At 38.2% G+C, this 26760-nt stretch overlaps 1 protein-coding gene and 3 long non-coding RNA genes across 8 annotated transcripts; 1 reads left to right on the top strand and 3 right to left on the bottom strand.

Annotated features, from left to right (window-relative positions):
* Window positions 1-2789: 2789 nt before the first annotated feature.
* Window positions 2790-7734, bottom strand: LOC149895989 (uncharacterized). Of its 2 annotated transcripts, none has more exons than XR_016458401.1 (4): window positions 7524-7734; window positions 6774-6845; window positions 5600-5719; window positions 2790-3991 (listed from the first exon to the last, which is right to left on the bottom strand). It is a non-coding gene; the product is annotated as an uncharacterized LOC149895989 (long non-coding RNA). The 2 variants fall into 2 exon arrangements; XR_016458400.1 differs by having other exon boundaries at window positions 5604-5719.
* A 3378-nt stretch (window positions 7735-11112) lies between these two features.
* On the top strand, window positions 11113-17783 carry LOC149895988 (uncharacterized). Of its 4 annotated transcripts, none has more exons than XR_016458375.1 (5): window positions 11113-11249; window positions 11927-12057; window positions 12905-13004; window positions 16305-16418; window positions 16905-17783. It is a non-coding gene; the product is annotated as an uncharacterized LOC149895988 (long non-coding RNA). The 4 variants fall into 4 exon arrangements; XR_016458372.1 differs by having other exon boundaries at window positions 16305-16498; XR_016458373.1 differs by lacking the exon at window positions 11113-11249 and adding an exon at window positions 11490-11620 and having other exon boundaries at window positions 16305-16498.
* A 473-nt stretch (window positions 17784-18256) lies between these two features.
* On the bottom strand, window positions 18257-19668 carry LOC149895987 (uncharacterized). The gene is made up of 2 exons (XR_016458351.1): window positions 19534-19668; window positions 18257-18954 (listed from the first exon to the last, which is right to left on the bottom strand). It is a non-coding gene; the product is annotated as an uncharacterized LOC149895987 (long non-coding RNA).
* Window positions 19669-22101: 2433 nt separating this feature from the next.
* Window positions 22102-22512, bottom strand: LOC149895986 (uncharacterized). The gene has a single exon (XM_090118391.1). The coding sequence runs from the start codon at window positions 22510-22512 to the stop codon at window positions 22102-22104; it is 411 nt and encodes a 136-aa protein (XP_089974517.1).
* Between the last annotated feature and the right edge of the window lie 4248 nt (window positions 22513-26760).

Genomic DNA, 26760 nt, shown 5'->3' with positions numbered 1-26760 from the left:
GACAGATTATGTATAGTTTTGAGAAATAAATAAGTACTACACGGGAGTTTTCCTACGGCACGCACTAACACCTATAGTACAGTGGCGGTACGTTCATACAAGCCGAAAAGCCCGGCTTGCCTTAGAAATTCGCTACGAGACACGCATGCACGCGTGGGCTTTTACCGGGCTTTGCTCTCATCTCTTCTAACGTATGAAATTTCGTCGGAGTAGATACATACCTAGCTATAGAACTATAGCAATTTCTAAGGGAAAAAAAGCCCGGCTTTAACAGTGTGAAGATAGTTACGATTGCGCGAACGAACGTCGTGAATATTATTGTTAATTAATTATAGTTTGTTTGAGCGGGTGATTATACCGGTGTAATTTAGGTTGTTTTTCGAATTTTGTGGTAAAATAAGTGTCGCGACAGCAGATTGTGTTGTAAATTGTGGTGGTGCTTTAGTGGTGTAGTGTTGCTTTGTGCTCAGCGGGGGAAAGGTAAAATCATTAAACTTTACTGAAAAACAATTAATTTCTTCATCAAAACCAACTCCCGATTTGTGCATTACCGAAACTAGTAAGTCACATAAACGAAATTTTAATTGTAATGTTTACGAACGATTTCATGAATGAGAATTGCTTAGAAGAAGCCTTTCCCCAGCTGTTGAAACTTGCACATATTTTGGTAGTTACGATTCCTGCTAGTAAATAGGTAGTAGTTCTTCCACGGAGCGTGCTTTCTCATCGTTAAATCGTATTCATAGGTACGTATTAATTATTAAGAAATACGTATAAGTATTTATTTGGCCAAGAACGCCTTTCTGTATTAGGTATCAATAATTGCCATATAAAAATAATAATAATTAATAGAAAAGTAGCTGTTAGGTAATTGAATTCTAAAACAAACACCTACTTTCTATAATTCCGATGTTATAAAATCTTTCCTTTAGAAAGATTGGCGTTTTGAATTAGAATACCTATAAATGATCTGTACAATTTTATTAATAATATAATGTCATACAGTTTTATATAATTTATCGATTTTAATGATAAACGTTTGACTCAACTGTTTGCGGGCGCGCGTGAAAATTTAAAAGATTTGATTCGGTATGTACTTAATATGTTCACGTTTTTTTTTATAAGTTTTATAACGAACATAATTACACAGTATACCTAGGTAGGTATCTTATTCATGATCCATCAACACCCAACACTTTGAAAAATTTGGGCTTGCCCAGTCCTTACAGTGGCGTGCCTAGGGTACGCCACTGCTATAGTAGACATTAATATAACCACTTTTCGCGCCGAAAACACACGCACGCTCGCATAACTCAAGACCACATAGTACACTCTGCGGTAGAAGACTCGTCGTATAGTAATAAGCAGCATTTGCATTTTTTTTTTCCTTCTTCACCAACCCCAGCACTATAGGGTGAAGCCTCCACCAATGTGAGCTTTACAGTCCCTCACAGTAATCATTTATGATGACCTCGTTATCGATACACATTGGAAAGAGGGGGACTCTTTGATCAAACCATAGACTTTGTAGGACAAATATTTTTTGAATAATTTACTTAGATAATTATCTTGAGATTGAACATTAAAAAAAAATTCAGTTAGTAATAAATATTTGAGAACCGTCAAATCAAAATATTTTTAGACCGGGAGATACTGACACAAAATTTCGAGTCATTTGTAACAGGATGGCGGTTCTACAGGGGTCTTAGTACGCAATGACAAAAAGAAAAACGATGGTGTGAACGCTGGTACCGGCGGCTTAGTCGCGTGGGCGTTAGTCGAACTCGTCGGAAAAATAGCGAAGTCAAACGATTTGTAACACAAAAATTTTAGAATTTACCGATAGCCCATAAAAAAGAAGTAGGCGGTAGTGTCATGCCATACTTTTCGGACGATTCCAAATGGTCGCCATACCGCCGAAAATCTGCAAATTTTTTTTTTCGCCGAACCATTTGTAACACCCTAATTTTTTTTTTCCACAACTCCTGAATGATTATAAATAGAAGTGTGATAATGCCATACCTGTGGGAGGTGGCGAATGTGTATAAGATTTTTTTTTATTGTATGATTTTATTCGTATTTTGAACGATTTGTAACAGTATGGCATTAATCTTTCCTATAAGTTTGAGGTTCAACAAATATAAATACAAAATTTCAAAGATCTAGGTGGTAGAAATCTTCACTTCTATAAATTAATAATAAATTTATTTATGAAGTATAGCAGCACTTTTTCCTCCTACTAGAAGTATGGCAAATATAATAATGGTCACATTTTATCAAATACTCTCCAAAAATCCAAATGCAATACTGGTACAAAAAGTTTGGCGAAAAAAAAAATTTTTGCAGATTTTCGGCGGTATGGCGACCATTTGGAATCGTCCGAAAAGTATGGTATGGTGATTTTCGTAAATGGCTACACGACGATGGTTACCTGTGCAAAAGTTAGCCTGGTACAAATGGTTGAATTGTTTTTTTTAAAATCAACACATTTGCGTCGGTATGGCGGGCTGTAAGTCACACCGGAAAAGTATGGCATGACACTACCGCCTACTTCTTTTTTATGGGCTATCGGTAAATTCTAAAAATTTTGTGTTACAAATCGTTTGACTTTCGCTATTTTTACGACGAGTTCGACTAATGCCCACGCGACTAAGCCGCCGGTACCAGTGTTCACACCATCGTTTTTCTTTTTGTCATTGCGTACTAAGATCCCTGTAGAACCGCCATCCTGTTACAAATGACTCGAAATTTTGTGTCAGTATCTCCCGGTCTATTTATCCTTGTTACCTCTGTTAGTTACCACAATCGAGAGTTTCGTACATGAAATTATTGGGCGTCTCATCAAAATAAAGCTACTCACGGAAAATTAGCTTGATAGTAATGGGCGATGGATCCTGAACTAATACTGAGTTACAATTCATTATACTAAAACTACATATATGATTTTAAAAATCAAGTAATTTACGAATTGAATGTCTTCTATTATCATAAAAGTTGAAAAAAATACATATTTAACACATTGATATCAAAGGATACCTTATAGGCCCTGCGCAGACGACAGACTATCCGTGACGCACTTTTTAGTCTGTGAAAATAGAACCTATGAAATTATATGCAGTAACGCACACGACGCGCAAAAAGTCCGGCGCACAAAAAATCCGTGTAATTCGGGCAGACCGCACCGCGCCGCTCCGCACAAAAGTGTGTGAAAAGAATTGAACGTTTGCTTCAACGCGCGCTAACGCAGACGGCGCACACTTTAGTCGGCAATCTGCATTTGCTAGGGGTGGACGTAACGCACACGATCTATTATCATGGCGCCAGAGGTAATGTAGTAAAAGACATTTTATAAAATTTGAAAAAAATTGCCGGATGTTGTTTCAGAATTGAATGTTTATTATGGAACTGTCCCTTCAGTAATCTTTCCGAAAGTATAGGATGTACCCAAAATTCTCTATTTCTTTTTCTTTTTCTGTAGGTACTTCATGTACAAAATAATACTTCGTGATCTCTGCACGATTTCCATAGCGTCTACGTCCCTACAGCTCTGCCGACAAAATGATCGAAGATGTGCGTCGTGTGCGTTGAGTCTGTGAAACATCCGCGACCGACTTTTTGCGCGCCATACAGACTTTTTGTGCGCCGCAGACTCGATCGCACAAAAAGTGTGCCGTCTGCGCAGGGCCTTATGCTGCAAATTTTCTCGATTTCGACATTCACAAGGGAATCAAAACCTACAGGGTACTTCCTATGAGCACAGTGTCTTGAAATTTTGTACAAAGTAATGTGTTATATCTCAGATATAGGAATAATTGCGAAAAACATAAATTTAAAAGTAACAACATAAGATACATTAGGTTAGCTCTGGTCCTTTAGCTGGGATGTTGAGTCTCCGGGAATAAGCCGTGAGTTGTATCGGCTTGCTGCCAACCAACAACCCGCTGTGTTCTGTCGAGCTTACATGTGCAATATTTTCATGTCACGAACTTATCTGAAATGAAATAATAAAACTATTAATAAACAACAATTTACTTTATTATTTACTAGCTTACCGCCCGCGGCTTCGCCCGCTTTGTTTAAAACCTAAAAAATTATATTCTAAAACCTTCCTCTTGAATCACTTTATCTGTTAAAAAAAAACGCATCAAAATCCGTTGCGTAGTTTTAAAGATTTAAGCATTATAAGGGACATAGGTACATAGGGACAGAGAAAACGACTTTGTTTTATACTATACTAGCTTTCCGCCCGCGGTTCCGCTATGTTTAAAACCTAAAAAATTATATTCTAACACCTTCCTCTTGAATCACTATATCTATTAAAAAAAACGCATCAAAATCCGTTGCGTAGTAATAAATACTTAAGCATTATAAGGGACAAAGGGACAGAGAAAACGACTTTGTTTTATACTATATTGAATTTGACAATGTGTATGCTTATATTGATATCTATTTATTTATTCATATATTTTTGTCTGTTTTTAATGCACCTTGCCCTGTTTACTTACTAGCTTTCCGCCCGCGGCTTTGCCCGCGTTTTCAAAAAAAAATCCGCGTAGTTCCCGTTCCCGTAGGATTTCCAGGATAAAACCTATCCTATGTGTTAATCCCAGTTACCCCCATGTGTGCTAAATTTCATTGTAATTGGTTCACTAGAATTTGCGTGAAAGAGTAACAAACACACACACACACACACACACATCCTCACAAACTTTCGCATTTATAATATTAGTAGGACTAGCTGTGCCACGCGGTTTTACCCGCATTGTTCCGCTCCAATTGGTCTCAGCGTGGTGATATATAGCCTTCCTCGATAAATGGGCTAACACTGAAATAATTTTTCAAATCGGACCAGTAGTTCGTGAAATTAGCGTGTTCAAACGATCAAACAAACAAATTATTCAGCATTATAATATTTATATTTTAGATTTTTTATACAATTTGTACCATCCATGCTCAATGGTCATGATAAAATAAATATTAGTGTTGCTTGAAATCAAAATGACTATATTAAAACTAGCTGACCCCACAGGTGTTGTCCTGTCTTAAAAGGTTCTAATTATCTATTAGAAAGCGCCATCTAAAGAATGAAAAAATCTCTGAAGAATGTAAGAGGTATTAAGAACTAAGGACATAGTGATAAGTTTAGATTTAAGTTTAATATATGTATGGTTTGGCGTATGCCGTTAATAAATAAATAAATATATACACAACAATAATTTATTGTTATAACTACTATGATGAAATGTAATGAATTTTATTTTATGTGATTGAATGTAATGTAGGTATTTATTGATTTAACTGTATTTTATGTAATTTAATGTATTGTAGCTATAGTGATGTGATATTTATCTGTACTATGATTTAGATTCAATTTATTTTATGACATATATTAAAAAAAAAATATTTTACTTCATCTATGAATTGTGCTAAATAATGTAATTTTTTAATAATTTTTTTTTAACCTCAATTGTGCTGTGTACATACAATTTGGCTGGCATTTTACCGCAACATGTGATTAAATTTGTGTATAATTAGTCAAAATTGTCAGCTGTGATGTGTACCTATTTACATAAATAAATAAACAACAAATCATACATACTTACTCAATCCAGCCAACAGATGTCGCCATATGCAAGAATGGTCTATAGCAGGGATTCCCAAACTGTGCGCCGTGAGTCCATCTGCTTATATTCGCGAGTACTTTTTTGAGCGCTCGAATCTGTAACATTAATTGCATACATTGAGATACACATATGGAGACGACACCGCCTACATCACTATGTTCCGCTCAACATACGCCATATGGCGTAACTGCACGCTCATTTTTTTTGCTTTAAAGTGAAACGCATCAAATGTGCCTTCGTGTGTGTTATGATATTGCACAAATAATACGGAAAAGTGCAAAGGAATAACTTTCATCGGTAAGTACCTGACTAGATAATAATTTTTAAAACTTAGAGCAAAAAAATGGCGCACTGATTTTGTTTGTGGTGTCTCCTCCATACGTAGTAATATTATCTCAATGATTACATACAAGATTTTAAATTTGCTCCGACGATAGGTACCTACGTCGTGGGCATCGCCTTTATCGTGCTTTATTTTATTTAAATTAAGCCTTACATGTTGATTTCTCTTTAAATTCATTTACAATAATGAAATTGAGTTAATATTTTTTTTATTTTTGATTACTTTCTTCTCTGCCTAACCCAATGTCTATTCTTGTATAATAGTATTGTAGGTATCTAAATAGACTGTTACTATTGAAATACATAGTTAGGTGTGTAGGGCACCGTGAAAAAAATTTAACATGACACTGCGCCATGAGCTGAAAAAGATTGGGAACCCCTGGTCTATAGCTTACAGCTAATTATGGTGACTGTCAAATAATAATCTTCTTATATATAAAAATGAATCGCAAAATGTGTTGGTAAGCGCATAACTCGAGAACGGCTGAACCGATTTCGATAATTCTTTTTTTATTATATTCCTTGAAGTACGAGGATGGTTCTTATGTAGAGAAAACGTAAACATGTACCACGGGCGAAGCCGGGGCGGACCGCTAGTATTCAATAAAATAAACTCACAACTATAAACTAACATGTAACCTATCCTATATTTCAAGTAAGATCAAATATCACATGGGGTGTAAATCAAATTAAAAATCAGTTTAGTAGTTTTAGAGTCCATTGCGGACAAACAAAATAACATACTTTATTGATTATATAAAAATTTGCAATCATAAAAAATTTTTAGAGATTTTCGGTACAACTTACACTTTTATTCTTCACAAGCACAAATAAAAATGAAGCCACCGGGCCTTGGCAATCACGTCAAAACCAGCAACTCTGAAATAAACATATGTAAGTTATATTAATGCTTTTGGTACCATATCTATACTAATATGCTAAAGCTGAAGTCTTTGTTTGTTAGAATGCGCTAATCTCAGGAATTACTGGTCTGATTTGAAAAACTCTTTTGGTGTTAGATAGCCCATTTATCGAGGAAAGCTATGGGCTATATAACATCAAGCTAAGTCCAATAGGGAGGAGCAATGCGGGTAAAACTACAGGGAATAGCTAGTGTGCTATATAAATAAGCCCACATACTAGCTGTGTGGCCTACATAATAATCATATATAAAAGATAATGCTAACCAGATTCTAATAAGACTCTACTAAAGAAAGTAACTACATTCCACAAGTAATTTATTACATACGAGTGGTCCGCCCCGGCTTCGCCCGTGGTATATATTTTGCAATAAAAGGTAGCCTATGTCCTTTCTCGGGTATCAAAATATCTCCATACCAAATTTCATGTAAATTGGTTCAGTAGTTTAGGCGTGATTGAGTAACAGACAGACAGACAGAGTTACTTTCGCATTTATAATATTAGTAAGGATAATATTCTTATCTTCATTAACTATGTAGTAAGTTAATTAATTGTTAATACAGCTTTCATATAAAGAATAAATTAAATAAAAACAGTCATAAACGAGTACATACGTGATTAATTCTTAAATCTTACCTGCCTGTATTTTTCATTGGAAAATGTCAAATCAAACATTCACTTCTAAATAGGAACTTTTTTAAGTCGTCATAACATAGTTTTACCGTTTAGTACTAGGTACCAATTCGGAAAACAGTCCACATGGCAGACCGAATAAAAAATATGGTGCATGGTCAAAATGGCCGCAGCGAAGCCCGAAGGTACTTTTCAACACGGTTGAGGGGGGGCGGCCTGTAAAAACGCAATATTGAAATTTGCAGGAACTAAGAGAGAAGTTCATTTGTTTTTAAAACATCATTTCAATAGTTAGTTTCTAAATTGATACCTATATGCTATCAGGTATGAACGCCATTTTACAACGAATCTAAGATATTTCAAATTTACCTGTTAAAATGCTAACGATAGCTAAGAATCCCTGCATAAAACTATATTAAGTACTTTTTCAACACGAATAATTGTAATTATAACAACATTTAGGTAGAAATCGAGACCAGAAAAACACTTTTTTTATGCTTTTTGTTGCAATTCCTAGGGCGGTAGAATCACCAGATCGTGGTCCGCTGTGGTGGTCCGTGGAATAAAATAAAATCAAAAATGCCCTCAGTATCGAATTAAAACTTGCGAGTTACGACTTCCGGTTCCGGGTTTCGAATTTTGTCTATGGCTCTATAGATAATAAATAATAAAAATAAATAGGAAATGGGCCATAACCACACAATACTAAGTTAAAATAGTATTTTCTTCATTTCTAAACAATTTGAAAAAAACAAAATGCCGTCACAATACATTACGGAGAATAAAACTTAATTTATTAATAATATTTGTTTCATTATTGAAGTGAAACTTCTTTATCGGGGTTGGAAAAAAATTTAGTGTAATATTTTTTCGTTACGCGACATCTTTTTCTTATCCCTACCAGGCGTGATTCGACGTATTTCTGTAAAGTTGCATATAGTAAATAATTTTTTTTAAAGAATTTTCACTTCTGTACACGCGTGTACGTCTGCACACATTTTTTGATTTTATCCATGGACCATAAACAATTCAGTTCAAAGAATGTTAACGAAGATTCTAGAATGTTCAACGGAAATCCGCTATTGTATGTATCCGAATGTATGTATTGCCATTTTTTAGAAAGTGCCATTTTTTATCCATTTTCTAAACATACTAATACTAATTCAAGAACATGTATACAAAATAAATTTAACTGCATAATATAATAAATGCACAAACATTTTGTTAGTATTAATCCATAACCGATATCTTCTTATAATATAAATAAATCTCGTGTCACAATGTTTGTCCTCAATGGACTCCTAAACCACTTAACCGATTATAATAAAATTCGCACACCATATGCAGTTCGATCCAACTTGAGAGATAGGATAGGTTTTATCCCGGAAATCCCTCGGGAACGGGAACTATGCGGGTTTTTCTTTGAAAACGCGAGCGAAGCCGCGGTCGGAAAGCTAGGCCCGCCTCGCCGCGCATATACCTAAGTCGCGGTACAGTGGTTTCGGTCAAGCTATAAGAAACGTGGAAAACTAGTTTTTAATCGTTTAGCATGCTTCTCAACTTGTAAAACACAATGAAATTATAAAAAAAAAAATATTGTGTAAGATTAGTAGATCGTGTACGCCCATACACGATCACTTATGTGTAAATTTGCATGAAATAAAATATGACGATATGGCGTATGACGGTATGACGATATTCATGCAAATTTTCATTTCTTGCTTGATATTATTATTTGAAGTGAACCTATATTTACTCTATGTTTTAGGCCTATGCCTAAAAAGTAACTCGATAAGCATTAAGAAAATATATCTTACATAAAGTAATACAAATTTTATTTTTGCAATTTAGATGCGGGATTTTTCATCAACATAATGGGTTTAAATAATCACATTGTTCAGACAAACCTCAGACTATTAATGGAAGAAAACACTATAGGTAGCCAGTAAGTGCGTTTGTCACGGCTACGGGCTAGGCATAGTTGATAGTACGTATTTCACAAAGGCCAAACAGTGTTTTGAAGATAATTCCCGTTTTCTCACTCGTGCAACACATTAATTGACGTAATACTTTTAAAGTTGCACGTCCTCTTGCTATCGTATGCTGAACATAATTTATGAGTCATTTTGATTTTGCAACTAAGAAACGGAAAAATCATAAAAATTAAATCTGATTATTTTTCCGACCCAAATATCGACCAATAGAATTGCACCATTCGACGTCACGTGGTACAAACTACAACCTACATGGTATTATACTGATAATTTTTTGAAAATTTTCTCTGGTAGTTGACGTCAAACTGACAGGTTGAATTCAATTGTGAAATTATTGGCCGACATTTGGGACGGAAAAATAATCCCCCGAATACCACACGAGCTTCAAAATTATCTGGCATTTCCCTCAAGGTTCAAGTCGTCAAGTTTTTTATAGGTCTACCAGAATCTGATGGCATATTTATATTTATAAAATAAAAGATTTTCATGTGGCAATTTTATTTGACAACTATCAAATTGGTTGTCAAATTATTTGTCTTCTTAGCAGTTGATGAATAATTTTTAGGATTTTGTCTAAAAAATCTTCGAACATGTCGAAAAAGCGGCTGCGATCACAAGCAAGAGGTGTTGTTTACAATGTGTATAGAAAAATATTCGATGAAGAAGGGTCAGAAATATAACAATTTTCAATTTTGAAGATTTTATTGGTAAATTTGACTTACCCGTTTTGATACTTTTAATTAAAAATATTATAAGTAGGTAACTATAATATTTTTTGTTGATTACAATATAATTTTATGAAAACTTATTACATGAGTTTCCAATACGGCTATTCGTCAAGTCTAAGCTGTCCAAGTCAACTTTATAATGTGTGTACCTGTTAATACCTTAGATCATTAATAATACTTACGAAAATAAACATAGTTTTATTTTATTTTTGTTTTATTTAAAAAAAATTATAAGCAATCTAGTTTTGATCTGCATTATCATTATATCCATATTTAATGATAATGATTTAAACAAATATAGGTATACGTGTAAATAATAATATGTCTAATATACATATAAAACTAATATGTATAATTATTATACATGTAATTATGTAAATGTACCTACATAATATTAGTGGATATCTCATTATTAAGTACAGTATTGTCCACTTATGTAATGTGACTAATGATATTGAGGACAAAATAAAAAATAAGAAGTATCAAGATCGTTCAGTCCATTTTCCCTAGGGTTGCACACTCAAAATTTTGATTTCCCTAATTGCCATCAGATTCTGGTTTACCTATAAAATTTTTTAACCTGAAAAACTTGACTCCTTCATTTGTTTGCAACGAACCTATCGGAAAATACCCGATAATTTTGAAGCTCTTGTGGTATTGTAAGTGAAAATTATTAAATAATTTGAATTGAATACGAATGCACATAAAAAAATACAATTAATGTTAAAATTACACGAACATTATCAATTTTTCATTTGGTGAATTATAATTGACATCGGGCAACATTGCTAGCTTTCAACCAATAAAAAGAGCTGAACAATCAGCCAATGAGCAACGAGTGGCTTTTTCTTTTGTTCTTGAAAAACAAAATTCATTCATTTCAAATTTCGTTTTTGGAGGCTGGCTGCTGGAGCAGTAATCATCGTTTGAGTTTTTTTTTTCAAATAAATTCTTCGGATATCTTTAATTTATCGTATCTGATATAAGTGGTGATTTCTCCGATAAAGGTGAGTTATAACCTATGCTATTAATTACATATTTCATGAAAAAGTTTCCGTTTATTTTACGATTTCGTATCTTCCCGATTATCTCTGAAGCACGTATATTAATTTTAACTTTTGTAACGGTTCAATAATTTATATTTAAAAATGTTATTAATCTCTAAAACATTATCTGAAGTTTCTACCGTCATTTGTTTAATTATTATAACAGCTTAGTTACTAGCGGTCCGCCCCGGCTTCGCCCGTGGTACCTACATGTTTACGTTTTTTCATGAGAACCATCCTCGTTCTTCAAGGAATAGATTCCGCGCCGCACGCGATGTCAGAATTTTTATAAAGGAATTTTTTACACCTTGGGTTACATTATTGCATTTTCGGTAAAGATCTCTAAATTTTTTGAAAATGCAATATGGCCATCTTGCTCAGTGAAGATGCAGCTTTCTAATGGTGAAAGAATTTTTTCAAATCGGTCCAGTAGTTTATGCGTGAAAACCATACACATACATACATACAAACCTTTCCTCTTTACAATATTAGTATTAGATACGCACATTTCTCTTTGTACCACTTAATTTAGGATTCTATGTATTTTGTAAGTTATGCTAAGAAGTTATGTATTACACAATAAAACGCATATGTAATATTTATAACGTAACTTATTTTGAATTGTCTTGATATTTCAGATGGAAAATGCGGCTGAAAGTGAGTTGTCGTTTCTAGAAGTTACCTATATCTATTTGATAATGGTTAAGGTTCTATTATACTAGCGAGTGACTAGCTGCTTGTCTCGGATCCATTGGTTGATAAGTTTTGTGTAAGTATTCAAATGTTTAACATTTATTATCCTAATGCTAGCAGTAGCAAAGTAAACAAACTAAAAATCATTAAAATTAGTTTAATCGATACGTATAATAAATCTCAGGAACTACTGGGCCGATCTGAAAATTATTGAGGACAGCTATAGGCTATATATCATCAGGCTAAGACCAATGGGAGTGGAGCAATGCGGGTAAAGCCGCGGGGCATAGCTAGCCATAAAGTGGTGTAACTATAAAAACTTTCTTTTAATATTATAGAATACTAGCTTACCGGCCGCGGCTTCGCCCGCTTTGTCTAAAACCTAATAAATTATATACTAAAACCTTCCTCTTGAATCACCTATCTATTAAAAAATACCGCATCAAAATCCGTTGCGTAGGTTTAAAGATTTAAGCATACAAAGGGACGTAGGGACAGAAAAAGCGACTTTGCTTCATACTATGTAGTGAAGATATGACAGTATTCAAATGCAATTATAATTCTAATAAGGATAAATTAACCCATTGAGCCCCGAGCGGCCCGATCTGACCACGACACAATAGATTTTCTATTGTGTCTGTGATTTCGGGGGCTGAGTTATTACTGCTAAAATCTCATATTTTCCTACTTAGAGGAATAACATTTTCTTTGAGTTGGAATTTGGGGTTTATTGATCTTGATTGTGATTTTTTTACCCCCTGTAACTACCCTTTTTTAACAGGAATGGCTAGTGGGGTGCAAGATGAGTGAAAAATGTCCCATAGATTGATGTCCTCAGATACTCAGTTGTCACACACAAGTAATATAATATGTATAAATAATATTATTAATAATATTAATGTATATTGTGTTGAATGTTTCAGATGGAGTTTGTTCCTGAGCAGAAACGGTTTGACGGTAGACATGACGTGATGTGATCATCAGACTTCTTGTGCTGGGAATGTCACTATGGCGGAGCTACAGGTAATAAATCTTGTTTTTATTTTGTAAAAACATCTTGTTTTCCTAACTTCACTATTACTACATATGAAATAATAATATACTAGCAATGCTCTGCGGGTTCACCTGCATAGATAGCGATATTGTGACAGTGAAAAGTCTACTATAGATCGGACTATAGGTTTAATTTTTAATCACATGAAAATTTTAGTTTACCTAGTTTTCTTATCTATACTAATATTATAAAGCTGAAGAGTTTGTTTGTTTGTTTGAACGCTCTAATCTCGGGAACTACTGGTCCGATTTGAAAAATTCTTTCGGCGTTAGATAGCCCATTTATCGAGGAATGCTATAGGCTATATATCATCACGCTATGACCAACAGGAAAGGAACCACGGGGGTGAAACCGCGCGGAGCATTTTGGTAATAGATGGGGGCTCTCCCCGAAAATCACAATGTGGCTCTACAAAACTGTCATAAGACCAATGCTAACTTACGGCTCTGTGGTTTGGTGGCCAAAGACACAACAATCGGCGGCTATAAGCAAACTGCAGAGATTTCAAAGACTCGCCTGTCTGGCAATCACTGGCAGCATGAGCACAACACCGACTGCTGCGATTGAGGCAATGCTCGACCTGCCACCCCTACATCTTTTTGTAAGACAAGAAGCTCTAGCGACAGCTGTAAGGTTAAAGACACAAAAACTATGGAGAATGGTGCCTACAGCACACAGTAAGATCTTAACTATGGCAGCTGAGAAGGAGTCCTCACTCCTTGCCATAAGTGATAAGATCCCAAAACAATTCATCTTTGACAAGAAATATAAGATACAGCTACGTGAATACACGTCAGAACACAACAGCGTTGAAGACCTACTAATCTTCACGGACGGGTCTAAGACTGGAAATGGCACGGGTGCTGGGGTCTTCTCTGAGGACCTAAACATTAACATCTCGCACCCCTTGGGACCCCATAATACAGTCTTTCAGGCTGAATGCCTAGGACTTCTACTTGCAGCTTCGGCCATAATTAAAAGAAATGTAACAAACTATTCGATTCAGATCTTATCGGATAGTAAAGCAGCACTCATGGCAATCAAAAGCCATGAATTCACTTCAGGGTTGACCCTTGAGTGTCACTTAGCCCTAACTAAGGTATGTGACCTGGGAAATTCCCTAGTATTACAATGGATAAAAGGACACAGTAGCTCACGTGGAAACGATGCTGCTGATATACTAGCCAGAAGGGCATCTGAAACACCGGTCATGGGACCTTTTCCCATTATACCGCTACCTGCTAGCTGGACCCGGATGATGATTACCCAGCTCACTAGCACTGCTCAGAGAGCGGAATGGTCATGCAGATCTGACTGCAAGCAAGCCAGAGAAAGCCCTACCGGACATTGACTCGAGACTTGCACGTCGGCTTCTCAACCTACGTAGAGTGCAACTACGCGTAATAACAGGGACCCTCACAGGGCACGGCCCCTTTAACAAACATCTCTTCAATCTAGGGATCACAGACAGTCCGCTATGCAGAGCATGCATGGAGACCGTGGAAACGGCAGCCCACGTCATCATGGAATGTAAGGGGGTTGCGGAGTACAGGGCAAGACACCTGGGGTCTCCCAGGTCCCTCCCCGAAGCCTTTGGCAGCCCTCACAAGCTGCTTGGCTTCATGGAGGAGCTCGGGTGGTTTCAATTTTAGCTGGTTTCCCCCACCTCCCTCTCTCACGCAAAATATAGGCGCTTGACGTCGAGTTGCGGAGAAATGCCCGTATTATTATTAACCGCGCGGAGCAGCTAGTTTTATTGATAAATTCCTTTCAGATTATTAGATACACAGCGTCATTTAATCAATAACCAAAACAGATTATAATTTATATTCATAACACCATTTATGTAGAATGTTATATTAGTAAATTTAAAAATACTCTACAGGTTTTGAAAAATTATTGACATCAAGTAGTTTCAGTCCGGTTGATTTGAACCTGATCAGTATAAATTGTTAAAAAAACAGAAATTCAATATTTTTATAGCAAAATTACTTGATGTTCTGGAGTTCCGACTCGGGATAGGCCAACATACAATAGTCCATGAGTAAAACATTCTTTACGCAAGTCAATCCTTCCCTCCTCAGTCCTCACCTTCACCCTGTCCCGCACTACGCCTGCTCATTGTATTAAACAGTATTATTATTTTCTGTAGATTGACACTTTTAAAAATTCGTTATATCTTTTGAATGGAATATCCAATTTTTTTAATTTAAAAAGTATTTTGCTGGTATTGAAACAGTCTATAATAAAACACCATTTAATGGGATGAGGATTAATATATGTGTATGAATAACATGGTTTGATTACTGTCGGCACTTCTAATTACTTTGAAAACGTAAAAAAGTTGTTGTAGTAACATATTAACTACTGAAGATGGACATATGGTATTGCGGACTTTCTTGTAGATATTGATCCATTCTATAATACCGTAGAACATTTTTGGTTCTATCTTCAATAGATGCCGCAGCGCACGCTATGACAGAATTTTTATTAAGGAATTTTTTACACCTTGGGTTACATTATTGCATTTTTGGTAAGGATCTCAATTTTTTTTGAAAATGCAATATAGCCTATGTTGCTCAGTAAAGATGCAGCTTTCTAATGGTGAAAGAATTTTTGAAATAGGTCCAGTAGTTTATACATGAAAACCATACATACAAAATTAAAAACTTTCCTCTTTATAATATCAGTATAGATTATTATAGATTACTACATAGTACATTGGTACAGTGTTGACGCGTGAGCGTAGAATCAAGGGGTCCTGGGCAGAGGCGGCTCGTGACAAAATTGTATGGGTGTTCACTTGAAATAAAACAACGAAAATACAATAGCGTAAGCAGGATAATTTATTACAAAAAAAAAATGAGCACCACATTATAAATCCATACTAATATTATAAATGCGAAAGTAAGTCTGTCTGTCTGTCTGTTACTCAATCACTCCTAAACTACTGAACCAATTTGCTTGAAATTTGGTATGGACATATTTTGATACCCGAGAAAGGACATAGGCTACCTTTTATTGCGAAATATGTACCACGGGCGAAGCCGGGGCGGACCTCTAGTAATATTATAAATGCGAAAGTGTGTTTATTCGTTTTAATGTGACATGGCCATGGGTAACTTTTGACAGCGGTGAAACGACTCATACTAATGCGAATTTAACATCAGGGGAATCCGCGGGCAAAGAAAAATATAGGAATATTGTTTTCAATAAAAATGATGATGATGATATTGTTCATGAAATTAATAATAATTCCATAATTCCAGGGCCCTGGTGAAAGCGCCCAACGACCGGGCGAGTTTATACGTTCGCCAGCTATGCAGATACTGAGCCATTCTGCGCACGCGCGGCCTGTGGATAGAGAGCATAGCGTACGGGATGTGGGTGGGAATATATACGGGATAAAATACGTATTTAAGGCGATAGAAACGATTCAACTATAAATTTATATTTAAACATGGTATGCATAATAAATAACCTTATATTTCGTGTTTCTCAGAAATATTGATAGATAAATAAATTAATTTAATCAGAGATAATGTAAAAAGCAGTTTTAATCCTACTAATATTATAAATGCGAAAGTTTGTGAGGATGTGTGTGTGTGTGTGTGTGTGTTTGTTACTCTTTCACGTAAATACTACTGAACCGATTATAATGAAATTTAGCACACATATAGAAGGTAACTTGGATTAACACATAGGGTAGCTTTTATCCCGGAAATCCCACGGGAACGGGAACTATGCGGGTTTTCCTTTGAAAACGCGGGCGGACCTCTAGTCTATATATAAATTTGAAAAACAGGTTTCTGATAATTCATGGTATTTAGACCAGTCTGCCTTGCTTTAAATATATTTTTCATCCACAGGACGTACTTCATATACAGATGGTTTCACATTCATAACAACCATAGTTGGATAGTGATAACTACCCATTGGATCGTCGTGGACATGCCATTTACACAGAGGAGCCAATGAGGGAGTGACCAGGAATAAATCTATTGCAGAAACATTTCTATTGGGATATCAAACAGTTGTTGCCTGACCATCATTTAGAATACACATATCAAATTCATCAATAAGATTATATAAACTGTTACCTCTATTATTATTAGTCACACATGTGAAAAACGTGTTAAAATGTGATGTGCATTTAAATCACCCATGACAAGACACGGCTTAGGAGTTAAGTAAGACCTTTCTCATTTTGTTGGTGGCAAATCTGCTACTATTTGGAGGAGCATATACACAAAGAATGTGTAATTTACCTATAGATGTATCAATTGATATGCAAATGTTTTGAATGCTTTCATAAAAAGTTGTTTGTACAATATTGTATTTTAAATTTTTATGGGGGGCCAATTGGGGATGTAATAAAACCCGCCTTTTCTTAATTCAGCGGACTGTATTTCTTCTTAATAACGATGTACAATTTCTTCTTAATAACGACGTACAATATCTTCTTAATACTATTTACAATAGTGGTAGGTACGCTGAGCGACGACTGTTGACCGTGAGACTTCTTGCTTCTTGCTGTTGCTCAAGTGATGAGTTCTTGACTGTGCGGAGTGGTGTACGTTATGCGTAGCAGCAAGGGTCTTCACACACGCGGCCTCCGTTAGGAGGCTGCGTGGGGGATGCTGTTCAGGACGATTCGTCCTCTGCAGCAGGTGTATGGCGCCGCCCGCTAATACGGGCGGGTTAATGGGAGGACGAATCGCCCTGTTTGGGAACAAAAATATTTGTAGATTTAGTTTGACCCGTTTCGCATTATGCGTTGACTCGACCGACCTTGTTTTGTACGTTATGCGGTCAAAAGTCGTTACTCTTATACAAAACTACAGGGATTACTCCCGACGGTGGGTAAGACGCCGTACCCCGTAGGCTAGAGGTGCATTTTTACACAGTATACACCCGACGGTGGTAAAAGTGCCGCGTGCGTCTACCGAATGAATTACTACGTTATATTTTACTTTTACATAGACTCGATACAATAATAAAATGTAGCAAAAATAACAACGTACTATAAACTCTCTAATTACATATTAAAATAACACACAAAAACACTATAAAATGATAATCAAAAAACACACGAAGGAACTTTATACAATATAAAAATACTTAAGACAATTAAAGGTGGTGAAACTATTTACAAGGGATTAGGTTGTCGTCCGTAACAATTATATATATATATATATATATATATATATATATATATATATAAGGTTATATGGTGTAAAATTAGGAATAATACTAGTACTTTTAAGCCAGGTTTCTTTCAATAATCAAATATCTATAATCTATATCACGCTCTGAGAGAAATGTTTTAATAGGGCTTTTTTGCTTTGTAAGCTTTGTATATTAAATTGTAAAATCTTTAAATATGTATCTGTGAGGGACTGTAATGCTCACATGTGGTGGAGGCTTCCACCTGCTGGGGTTGGTGAAAAAAGGAAGCCTGAATGTCGTTTATAATATAAGCATAATCACATATTATGCTGTATGAAGAGCTTTCTACCGCAGAGTCGTAGTTGTGTACTATGTAGTATCGCTGTATTGTGAATAGCACTCGGTATGTTGATGCTACTCAGCGCTTTCAGGAGTTGCGTCCAGCTTCTCCACTTCGATGCGAGGTCCTCGGGTAACTGTTCGGTGTAACGGACATAACTGTTTTTAACAACTCGCGTTTAGTGGATTTTTCTATGTCGAGCGCGCCCACTGGTAGTCTTGACATGTCGAGGGTGAATGTGAGCGTGTTAATAGCTGGTTTCCACATGATACCCAAAACTCGTTCTATTTTTGACTCGTCGTTGATGTCGACCGTCGTCATCGATGTGTTGGTTTCGCAGAGAGCTTCGATAACTTGCTGTGAGTTTGACGCCCATTGTCCTAGTTCGTAATGCGCTTGTTTATGTATATGTTACGGCTAAAGGTAGGTGAGAACATAAACTTAAGATTAGCCGGCTAAACTTAGGTTTATTTTCGACGAGGTGTTAATGTTAGTTTGTTCTATCTTTAGCCGGCTAAACTTAAGTGTAACCGCAGGCTCGTGGCTAAAAATGTCGGGGTGGGTAGATTTGGTTACTATAATACATGTAAGGAACAGGGCGAGTGTTTTCTGGCACTTCGCCGGCTGCTGCCGCAGCACGCTCGCTGCGCTCGCTCGGCTCGTGCGGGTCTTAAGAGTTCTAACCTAACCTAACCTAGCCACCAGCTTTCTGCCCTGAGTCGGGGTGGGTAGATTTGGTTACTATAATACATGTAAGGAACAGGGCGAGTGTTTTCTGGCACTGTGCGGGCCCCTCAAGCCCTCCACCGGCCCGGCGCTAACCAAATCTACCCACCCCGACATTTTTAGCCACGGGCCTGCGGTTACACTTAAGTTTAGCCGGCTAAAGATAGAACAAACTAACATTAACACCTCGTCGAAAATAAACCTAAGTTTAGCCGGCTAATCTTAAGTTTATGTTCTCACCTACCTTTAGCCGTGACATATATAACGAACTTGTTTAGCTAACTTGATCGCCTCTTCTGTTGTTTTGTAGCTATGGAGAATATTGTGGACTGTATGTAGGTTGATGAAAACTCAGTTTCTTCCTTGATAGCTTTTATTTCTCCAAACTTGATCTCGTCCTTACAATAAAATCTTACTATATTTAAACAATTTACAGGGATACAATGACATAGGTAGTTAAACAGCCGTGGGAAAAGATGTTGCGGGACGGAAGCACCCCCGCCGTCGCCTACGCGCGCGCCGTTGACTACCGGGTTTAGTTCCGGTTCCGCTCGTTCAACGCGAGCCGGACGCCTCGTTGTCTGGCCGCTCGTCGCTCCTCAACAGAGATAGTCGTCTACGTAGTTGTTGTTCACGATTGCTGCCGCCGCTTCCGGATACTGTTCGTATTTTGCGGCGTTTATGTTTTTTACGTAGATGGGGATGGCTGGCGAACACGTGGCTCCGAATATCAGCGACGTCATTCTGTATTCCTCCGGCTGCCGTTCGTAGCACACTTCATTGGTTGGTATATCGCGCAAGTGTTCATAACGGAGAAGCGAGTTCGGTATGGCTTGTTGATGAAGTTTTAGATTTTTCATCGTTCGCGCTTTCACCGTGTGTGTGATGTCTTCGTTGTTTCCTTTTAGTTGGATGGAAACTAATTTGCTGCTTTTCTCACTTTGTTTCATGTTCGCCCCGTGTATGCAAAGAGGCAATGTGGGGCCCTCTGCCCCGATTTGACGAGCGATTTCTTCGTCTATGGGAGATATAGTTGATCCCTCATCCAGTAGCGCATGAGTTTTGATCTCCCCCCGTGGACCAATCACGGTGACGGGACACATCTTCAATAACACGTTGCGTCGATGAGTAGTTGCGCGGTCCGCAACTGACATAACGGTTTCTTCCGCAGGTGTCGACGGCTCCTCCCTCGGTGTTTCGTTATGCAATGACGAATGGTGTGAGCGCTGGCATTCGTTTACGCCGCACAACTTCGCCTTACAATAATTGCGTCTGTGTTTTCTTGTAGCGCATTTAAAACAAATTTCTTTTTGTTTCACTAGCGCCCATCGTTCGTTTACGCTGAGTTTCATGTATTGCGGGCACGCAGTAAGTTCATGGTCACGCCCACAACACGCCCATTTGTTGATACATTGAAGACCGCTGTTTTTCTTCGTAACGCAGGTTTCGACGTTGTTGTCGTAGCGTTGCTCATAGGCGCGTATGTGTATCGCAGCGCCTGATCTGCCTCTCGCATGAGGAAGCGAGATAGCACGATGATTTCTGGATCTATCGTTCCCTCTTGTGTGAACGCATAGTCGCACCAACGCGATCGAATATGTGGACTTAGCTTGTCCAACACCTCTCTCGCTAGCATCGGATTAAATAGATATCCTTTGCGGTCGATCGTTTGTATTGTGCAGACTATATTCTGTAGCTTAACGGCGAAGCTATTTAGTTCTTTCGCCGATGTTCCTGGCCTCGGCATTTTCTTTAATTCGTCCAATGCCCTATCGATGAGTATCTCCGGCCGTCCGAAGCATTGTTCAAGCGTTCGGATTATTAATGCCGGCGACGTCGCGGTGTGTAATAATGCTGCCACGGCTTTTTTCATTGCTTCGCCTCTCAGACACGAGCGTAGTCGTTGTATGTTCTCCGCGTCTGAGACGTTGTACATTTCTGTAGTATCTTTAAATGCAGCGCGAAACGGCAGGCACTCTTCAATAGCCCCCGCGTATATTGGGAGCTCTACGTGGCACAGCCGCGGTCGTGCCATTTTTTCTAACGACGCTGCTAACTCCGTGCTAACTCCGTCCGTGGTGATACTTCCTGGTCCGGGTCAGGCACGTCCTCTGCGGCGGCGGCCTCAGGTAGTCCCCATCGACGGGGCTGCGTCCAAAAGGGGCGGGAGGGGCGCCCGGGAGCCGAGCTCGACCGGGCTACTCCATCGCGGCCAGTGCGCGTAACTATACGCGGGCGTGAACTGCGCGCGGGGGTCGCGATTGTGTGGCCCTGAGAAGGGCCTTTGGGTCTGGCGTGCTCCATCGGGGAGCACGTGGGCGTTTGCCTGCGCTGCTGTTAACGTTATACACGCATCACCGCCCTCTCCACTTTACGGCTTTCGCCGGAAAACGGCAGGCGATGCTGCGGGTAATAACGAGAGAACACTAGCAAAGGCGAACTCCACGTGGGGCGACTGAACAACCAGACTTTCTTCACAAAAGCGGCGAGACGCACAGAAAACGTCTGAGAGCGAAAGAGACAGCACGAGCGCAAAGCACGTGGTCGGGAGCAACGAGTGAACACGACCAGCGTCCTCGGCAAACGGACTGTCCTGGCAAACGGACTGTCCCGGCAAACGGACTGTCGTCCTTACAATAAAATCTTACTATATTTAAACAATTTACAGGGATACAATGACGTAGGTAGTTAAACAGCCGTGGGAAACGATGTTGCGGGACGGAAGCACCCCCGCCGTCGCCTACGCGCGCGCCGTCGTCTACCGGGTTTAGTTCCGGTTCCGCTCGTTCAACGCGAGCCGGACGCCTCGTTGTCTGGCCGCTCGTCGCTCCTCAACAGAGATAGTCGTCTACGTAGTGGTTGTTCACGATTGCTGCCGCCGCTTCCGGATACTGTTGTTCGTATTTTGCGGCGTTTATGTTTTTTACGTAGATGGCGATGGCTGGCGAACACGTGGCTCCGAATATCAGCGACGTCATTCGGTATTCCTCCGGCGGCTGGTCGTCACGTCGATTACCTCGCCACAGGTATCGGAGCGCGTCTCTATCTTCTGTGTTGACTTTCACTTGCATAAACATTTCGCTTATGTCGGCGCTCACGGCTATTCTATGTTGTCTGAAGCGCATCAGGACCCCCGGGAGAGATTGCAGGAGGTCCGGTCCCGACAGGAGGTGGTCATTGAGCGAGACCCCCTGGCTTCTGGCTGCTGCATCATGTACCACACGTACTTTATTCGGCTTCATGGGATTGAGCACCGGGAAGTGTGGTACCACGTTCTATTGTCGGTTTCGGCGTATCCCTTTTCTATTAGAGCGTTCATCTGTTCGTTTAACTTTTCTTTGAGTCTTCCGTCTCTAATTTATTTTCTATGCTGTACAATCTTCGAAGTGTATTACTGTAGTTATTTGGCATATTGAATTCACGTTGTTTCCACAATAACGGCATTTGATAACGACCATCTTCTGTCTCTGTCGCACGCTCTTTGAGTTGAGAGAGAGCGCGCTGTTCCGGGTAGTTCGCTGGCCTCTTCTGTTCTATTGTTAGTGACTCGATGGCGAAGAATCCTTTCAATTGTTCATCCATGTTGTCTTCTATTGTTATGTAGTTTATGAAATTAACTCGTTGTCCCAGTGAACGAGTGTGCGCGCCGCCGAGTGTACCCATCCCAACGGCGTGCGGGATGCGATGGGCTGATGTCGCTGTCCCTTTCGCACTTCGGACGCTATGAGCAGGTGCCAGTTGTCTTGACCGATGAGTATTCTGGGCTTCGCATTGTAATACATATTTCAAACTGTTTTCTAAATCGCCAAGATGCTTGCAGCCGCGGACGTCTTCATCTGTTATTGTTTGCGGCGACAGTTGTAGGTGTTCTATTGTTCTCGCAGTCAACTTGTGGTTCTTAGTTGCGCCGTGAACGGTGAGAGTGATACGGCGTGACTCCGTTGCTTCTATCTTCGTATTGGCGATCGCTTCTATGTTTAAACTTGTAAAGGATCGAATGTGCCGGTGACGCCCGTCCTCTTCGCTATGTCGTTGTCTATGAGTGTGACGGTTGAGCCGTCGTCGAGGAGCGCGTATGTGTCGATTTCTCCCGCCGGTCCAGACTCCCATACGGGCAGCATCTTTAGGTACGCTCGTGTACCGCTCTTCGTCCATGCTGATGCGACCGTTTCTTGTTGATTCTCTGTCTCTTTCTCGGCGTGGTTGAAGTGAAGCAGTCTGTGATGTGATCTTTCACAGTTATTTTCGTTGCATCTTCTCTTGGGGCAATTGTGATTCTTTGTTCTATAACGAATGCAGCGGATATATAATAAAAATAGCCGTTGTGATTTTGCTATGTCCCATCTCGTAGACACGTCGTTTTTCTTGAAGGTTTCACATTGCGTTGTGTTGTGTCAATCTTCCTCGCAGACCGGACACTTCGATGGTGGTTTGTTGACTGTGTTGAACGTTCTCTTCATTATCTAGTATCGCTAGGTTTTCTGGATTTGGTGCCGAGCCCATGCATATCGCCTGGGTCTTGCTCGGGTTTAACCGGAGTCTCCACTTATTGAGCCACTCCGGCAGCTGGTCAAGCATCCTTTGCATTTTTATCGCGGCGTGGTCCTTTATTGGTTTAGGGATGTCGTGATGTACGCCGTGTCGTCCGCGAACAGGGACAATTGGGAGTCCGCCCTGTTCGGGATGTCGTCCGTGTACACGGCGTACAAGTGTGGCGACAAGCAACTGCCGTGTGGAACTCCGGCTTCGATCCTCCTGGTAGTGGAGGAGGCGCCTCCTATGCGAACCTGGAAGACCCGGTCCTCCAGGAAACTCTTTAGTTTTTTGAGGATCGCTGCAGTAACTGGTTTCATCTAAATTGAATATCCTTTCTGGTTTATTTTGCAGGCCTAACTCATTAATGACTCTTTCCAGTATATCATAAAATTCTTGAATGATAAATGGGTCTGGACGCGGCTTCATATCCAGACATTCTGCCAGATCGAACAGCTTCAACTGCTTCATCTAAAGTCTTTTTTGAATATGAAGGACCTTCCGTTTTTCTTATATCACGCCCCATCTTAAACAGAAAACAAAACGAGCTCGATTTATCGAGAGATAGGCATTTAATAGATCTAATGCGAAGTGAAAGCAGCCATTTTGTGTAATCTGTGCTCCAGAGCACATCTTTTGTGCATGTCTTTCAAAAAAGTAAAATGAGCATAACAACTAGATTGAAATAGGTGCAGTAGTTTTTGAGCAAAATGGTAACTGGTAAGTAAAATATATACAGACACGCACAACTGCTGACAGTTTGGCGTTGTGGAAACACATATAACTAGGCAGAGTGTTGACGTTACACATATAGATCTGTTACTAATAAAATATCTTTGTAATAGAAAAAATACAGAGTATTAACCGAGTTTGGACTATTATTCCAGGAACTTCCCCATTAAGGAGTCAGATAAATGAATACTGCTATGCATAGACTAAATAGTACATATGAATGCGTTAATAACGATCACACACCCAAATATCAAATATCAGTAGTTTAAGTATCTCGGATTGGTTCAAGAATTCAGAAGTTATAATGAATTGTAGAAACGAACATACATACATACCTCATATATAGATTAGCCATTAAATTAACACGCTCTTATATTATAAAATTAATAAATATCACACTTCAAAAAGTTTTGTAACCTCAAAAGTCAGTATGGCGCACTTACCCAATCTGACAAATTTGAGGTTATATTATAAAATATGCAAATTTTTTGCTGATTTCACGAGATAAGAGTGAAATAAATTAAGAACCTTATAAAAAAATATGTATATTGTATAATTACCTCACTTATTTGCACATTGTCACACAATTTCTTGAGATTTAAGCCGATTACTAGCACGAGGTCATCTCTGCTCACCACTTTGAATGACAGTGAATAAAAAATGGCGCGTATCTTAAGATCCCTCAACAAGAGCCATCTGTGTATAGTATTAAGAACTATGTTTTAGTTTGTTGCGTGGACGTAAGATGTCACTATAAGTCTCCTATCTGTAGTTTTACTAAATAGGTGCACTTTCCCGCTAGGCGCACTTTGCCCCCTTCACTATGTTCGGGAGAATTTTACTAAAAATTGAATTTTTGTTGTGTATTGAAAGATACGATGAATGTAAATCTAGTGTGAAATAAACAGTCTAAAGTGAATACACGTATTTTTTCTTCAATATCCCTCTGCTGAGCTAATTTGAACCTTAACACAATAAACAATAACTTTATACATATTTTACATTATTATCTGTTACTAGGAAAAAAAATTCCAAAAAGTCAATAGATAATATTATACCTATAGGTTTTTCGTGATTTTTACCGAAACGGTAAGTTTTATCATATAACCACTTTTACCCAAATTGTAGATCATAAATTAATTATCCATACAAAAGAATCAATACATTATTTTCCTAAGATGTAGCTTCCTACCATTTTCTAAGATATAACGATTTATAAACTCATCATGGGAAGAGTTTATAAATCGTTATATCTTATAATAATACTAGCTGCGCCCCGCGGTTTCACCCGCGTGGCTCCGCTCCTGTTAGTCTTATAGCGCGATGATAATAATATCATCGCGCACCTGTAGCCTATAGCAGCCTCGATAAATGGGCTATTTTTTCAAATCGGACCAGTAGTTCCTGAGATTAGCGCGTTCAAACAAACTCTTCAGCTTTATAATATTATTATAGAAAGTATAGATAGATGATGATAATATGTATTACATAATTATAAAATAAACATTATATCAGAAATTTAGAACGGAACGTGTTATCTATTTACGGCCAATGGTTATTTACTTACAATCAATCTGCATAGCAAATTTTATTCAAAACGACTGTGTAGATTTTGCGTGAAATTGCAACAATCACATTCATATCCATTCACTATTTAATATTGTAAACAATATATTTACTTTAATATTATAAAGTTCTAGGTATAATATAATGAAATAATCGGATAAGGATCGATTTATTTTTTAAAAAAGGGTATATTCCGTAGGTCATAGAATAGGTTGTAAACTGTTATAAAGGATGTCCTGATTGAAAAGAGTTTTCCAAGCTATTACCTACTTATCTAGTAGTTATTCAATAAATATATTTAAAACAATTAGGGCCGATTTTTCAATGCTTGGATAAAACTTATCCGTCAAATAAAGTATTACACGATAATATTAAAATGTCACGTAAACTATCAAATACGGGCAATAAGAATACGTTTTTAAAATGGTAGTTTTATACATTATTCGACGAATAAGTTTTATCCAAGCATTGAAAAATCGGCCCTTAATCGCAAAAATCGATCGATTGATTGATTGAATGATCGATTGATCGATCGATTTATCGATTGATCGATCGATTTATCTATTGATCGATTATTGATTGATCAATTGATCGATTATTGATTGTTCGATTGATCGATTATTAATTGATCGATTGATCGATTATTGATTGATTGATTG

This window comes from Colias eurytheme, chromosome 29 (assembly GCF_061535395.1).
Source record: "Colias eurytheme isolate Ceu_HAF_F1 chromosome 29, ilColEury1 Martin Lab GWU primary, whole genome shotgun sequence".
NCBI lineage: Eukaryota > Metazoa > Arthropoda > Insecta > Lepidoptera > Pieridae > Colias > Colias eurytheme.
This window is presented reverse-complemented; position numbering and strand designations above follow the sequence as displayed.

Excerpts from the sequence above, each read along its gene's own strand:
- LOC149895986 (XM_090118391.1), bottom strand. The coding sequence starts at position 22,512 with ATGAAGCCGAATAAAGTACGTGTGGTACATGATGCAGCAGCCAGAAGC.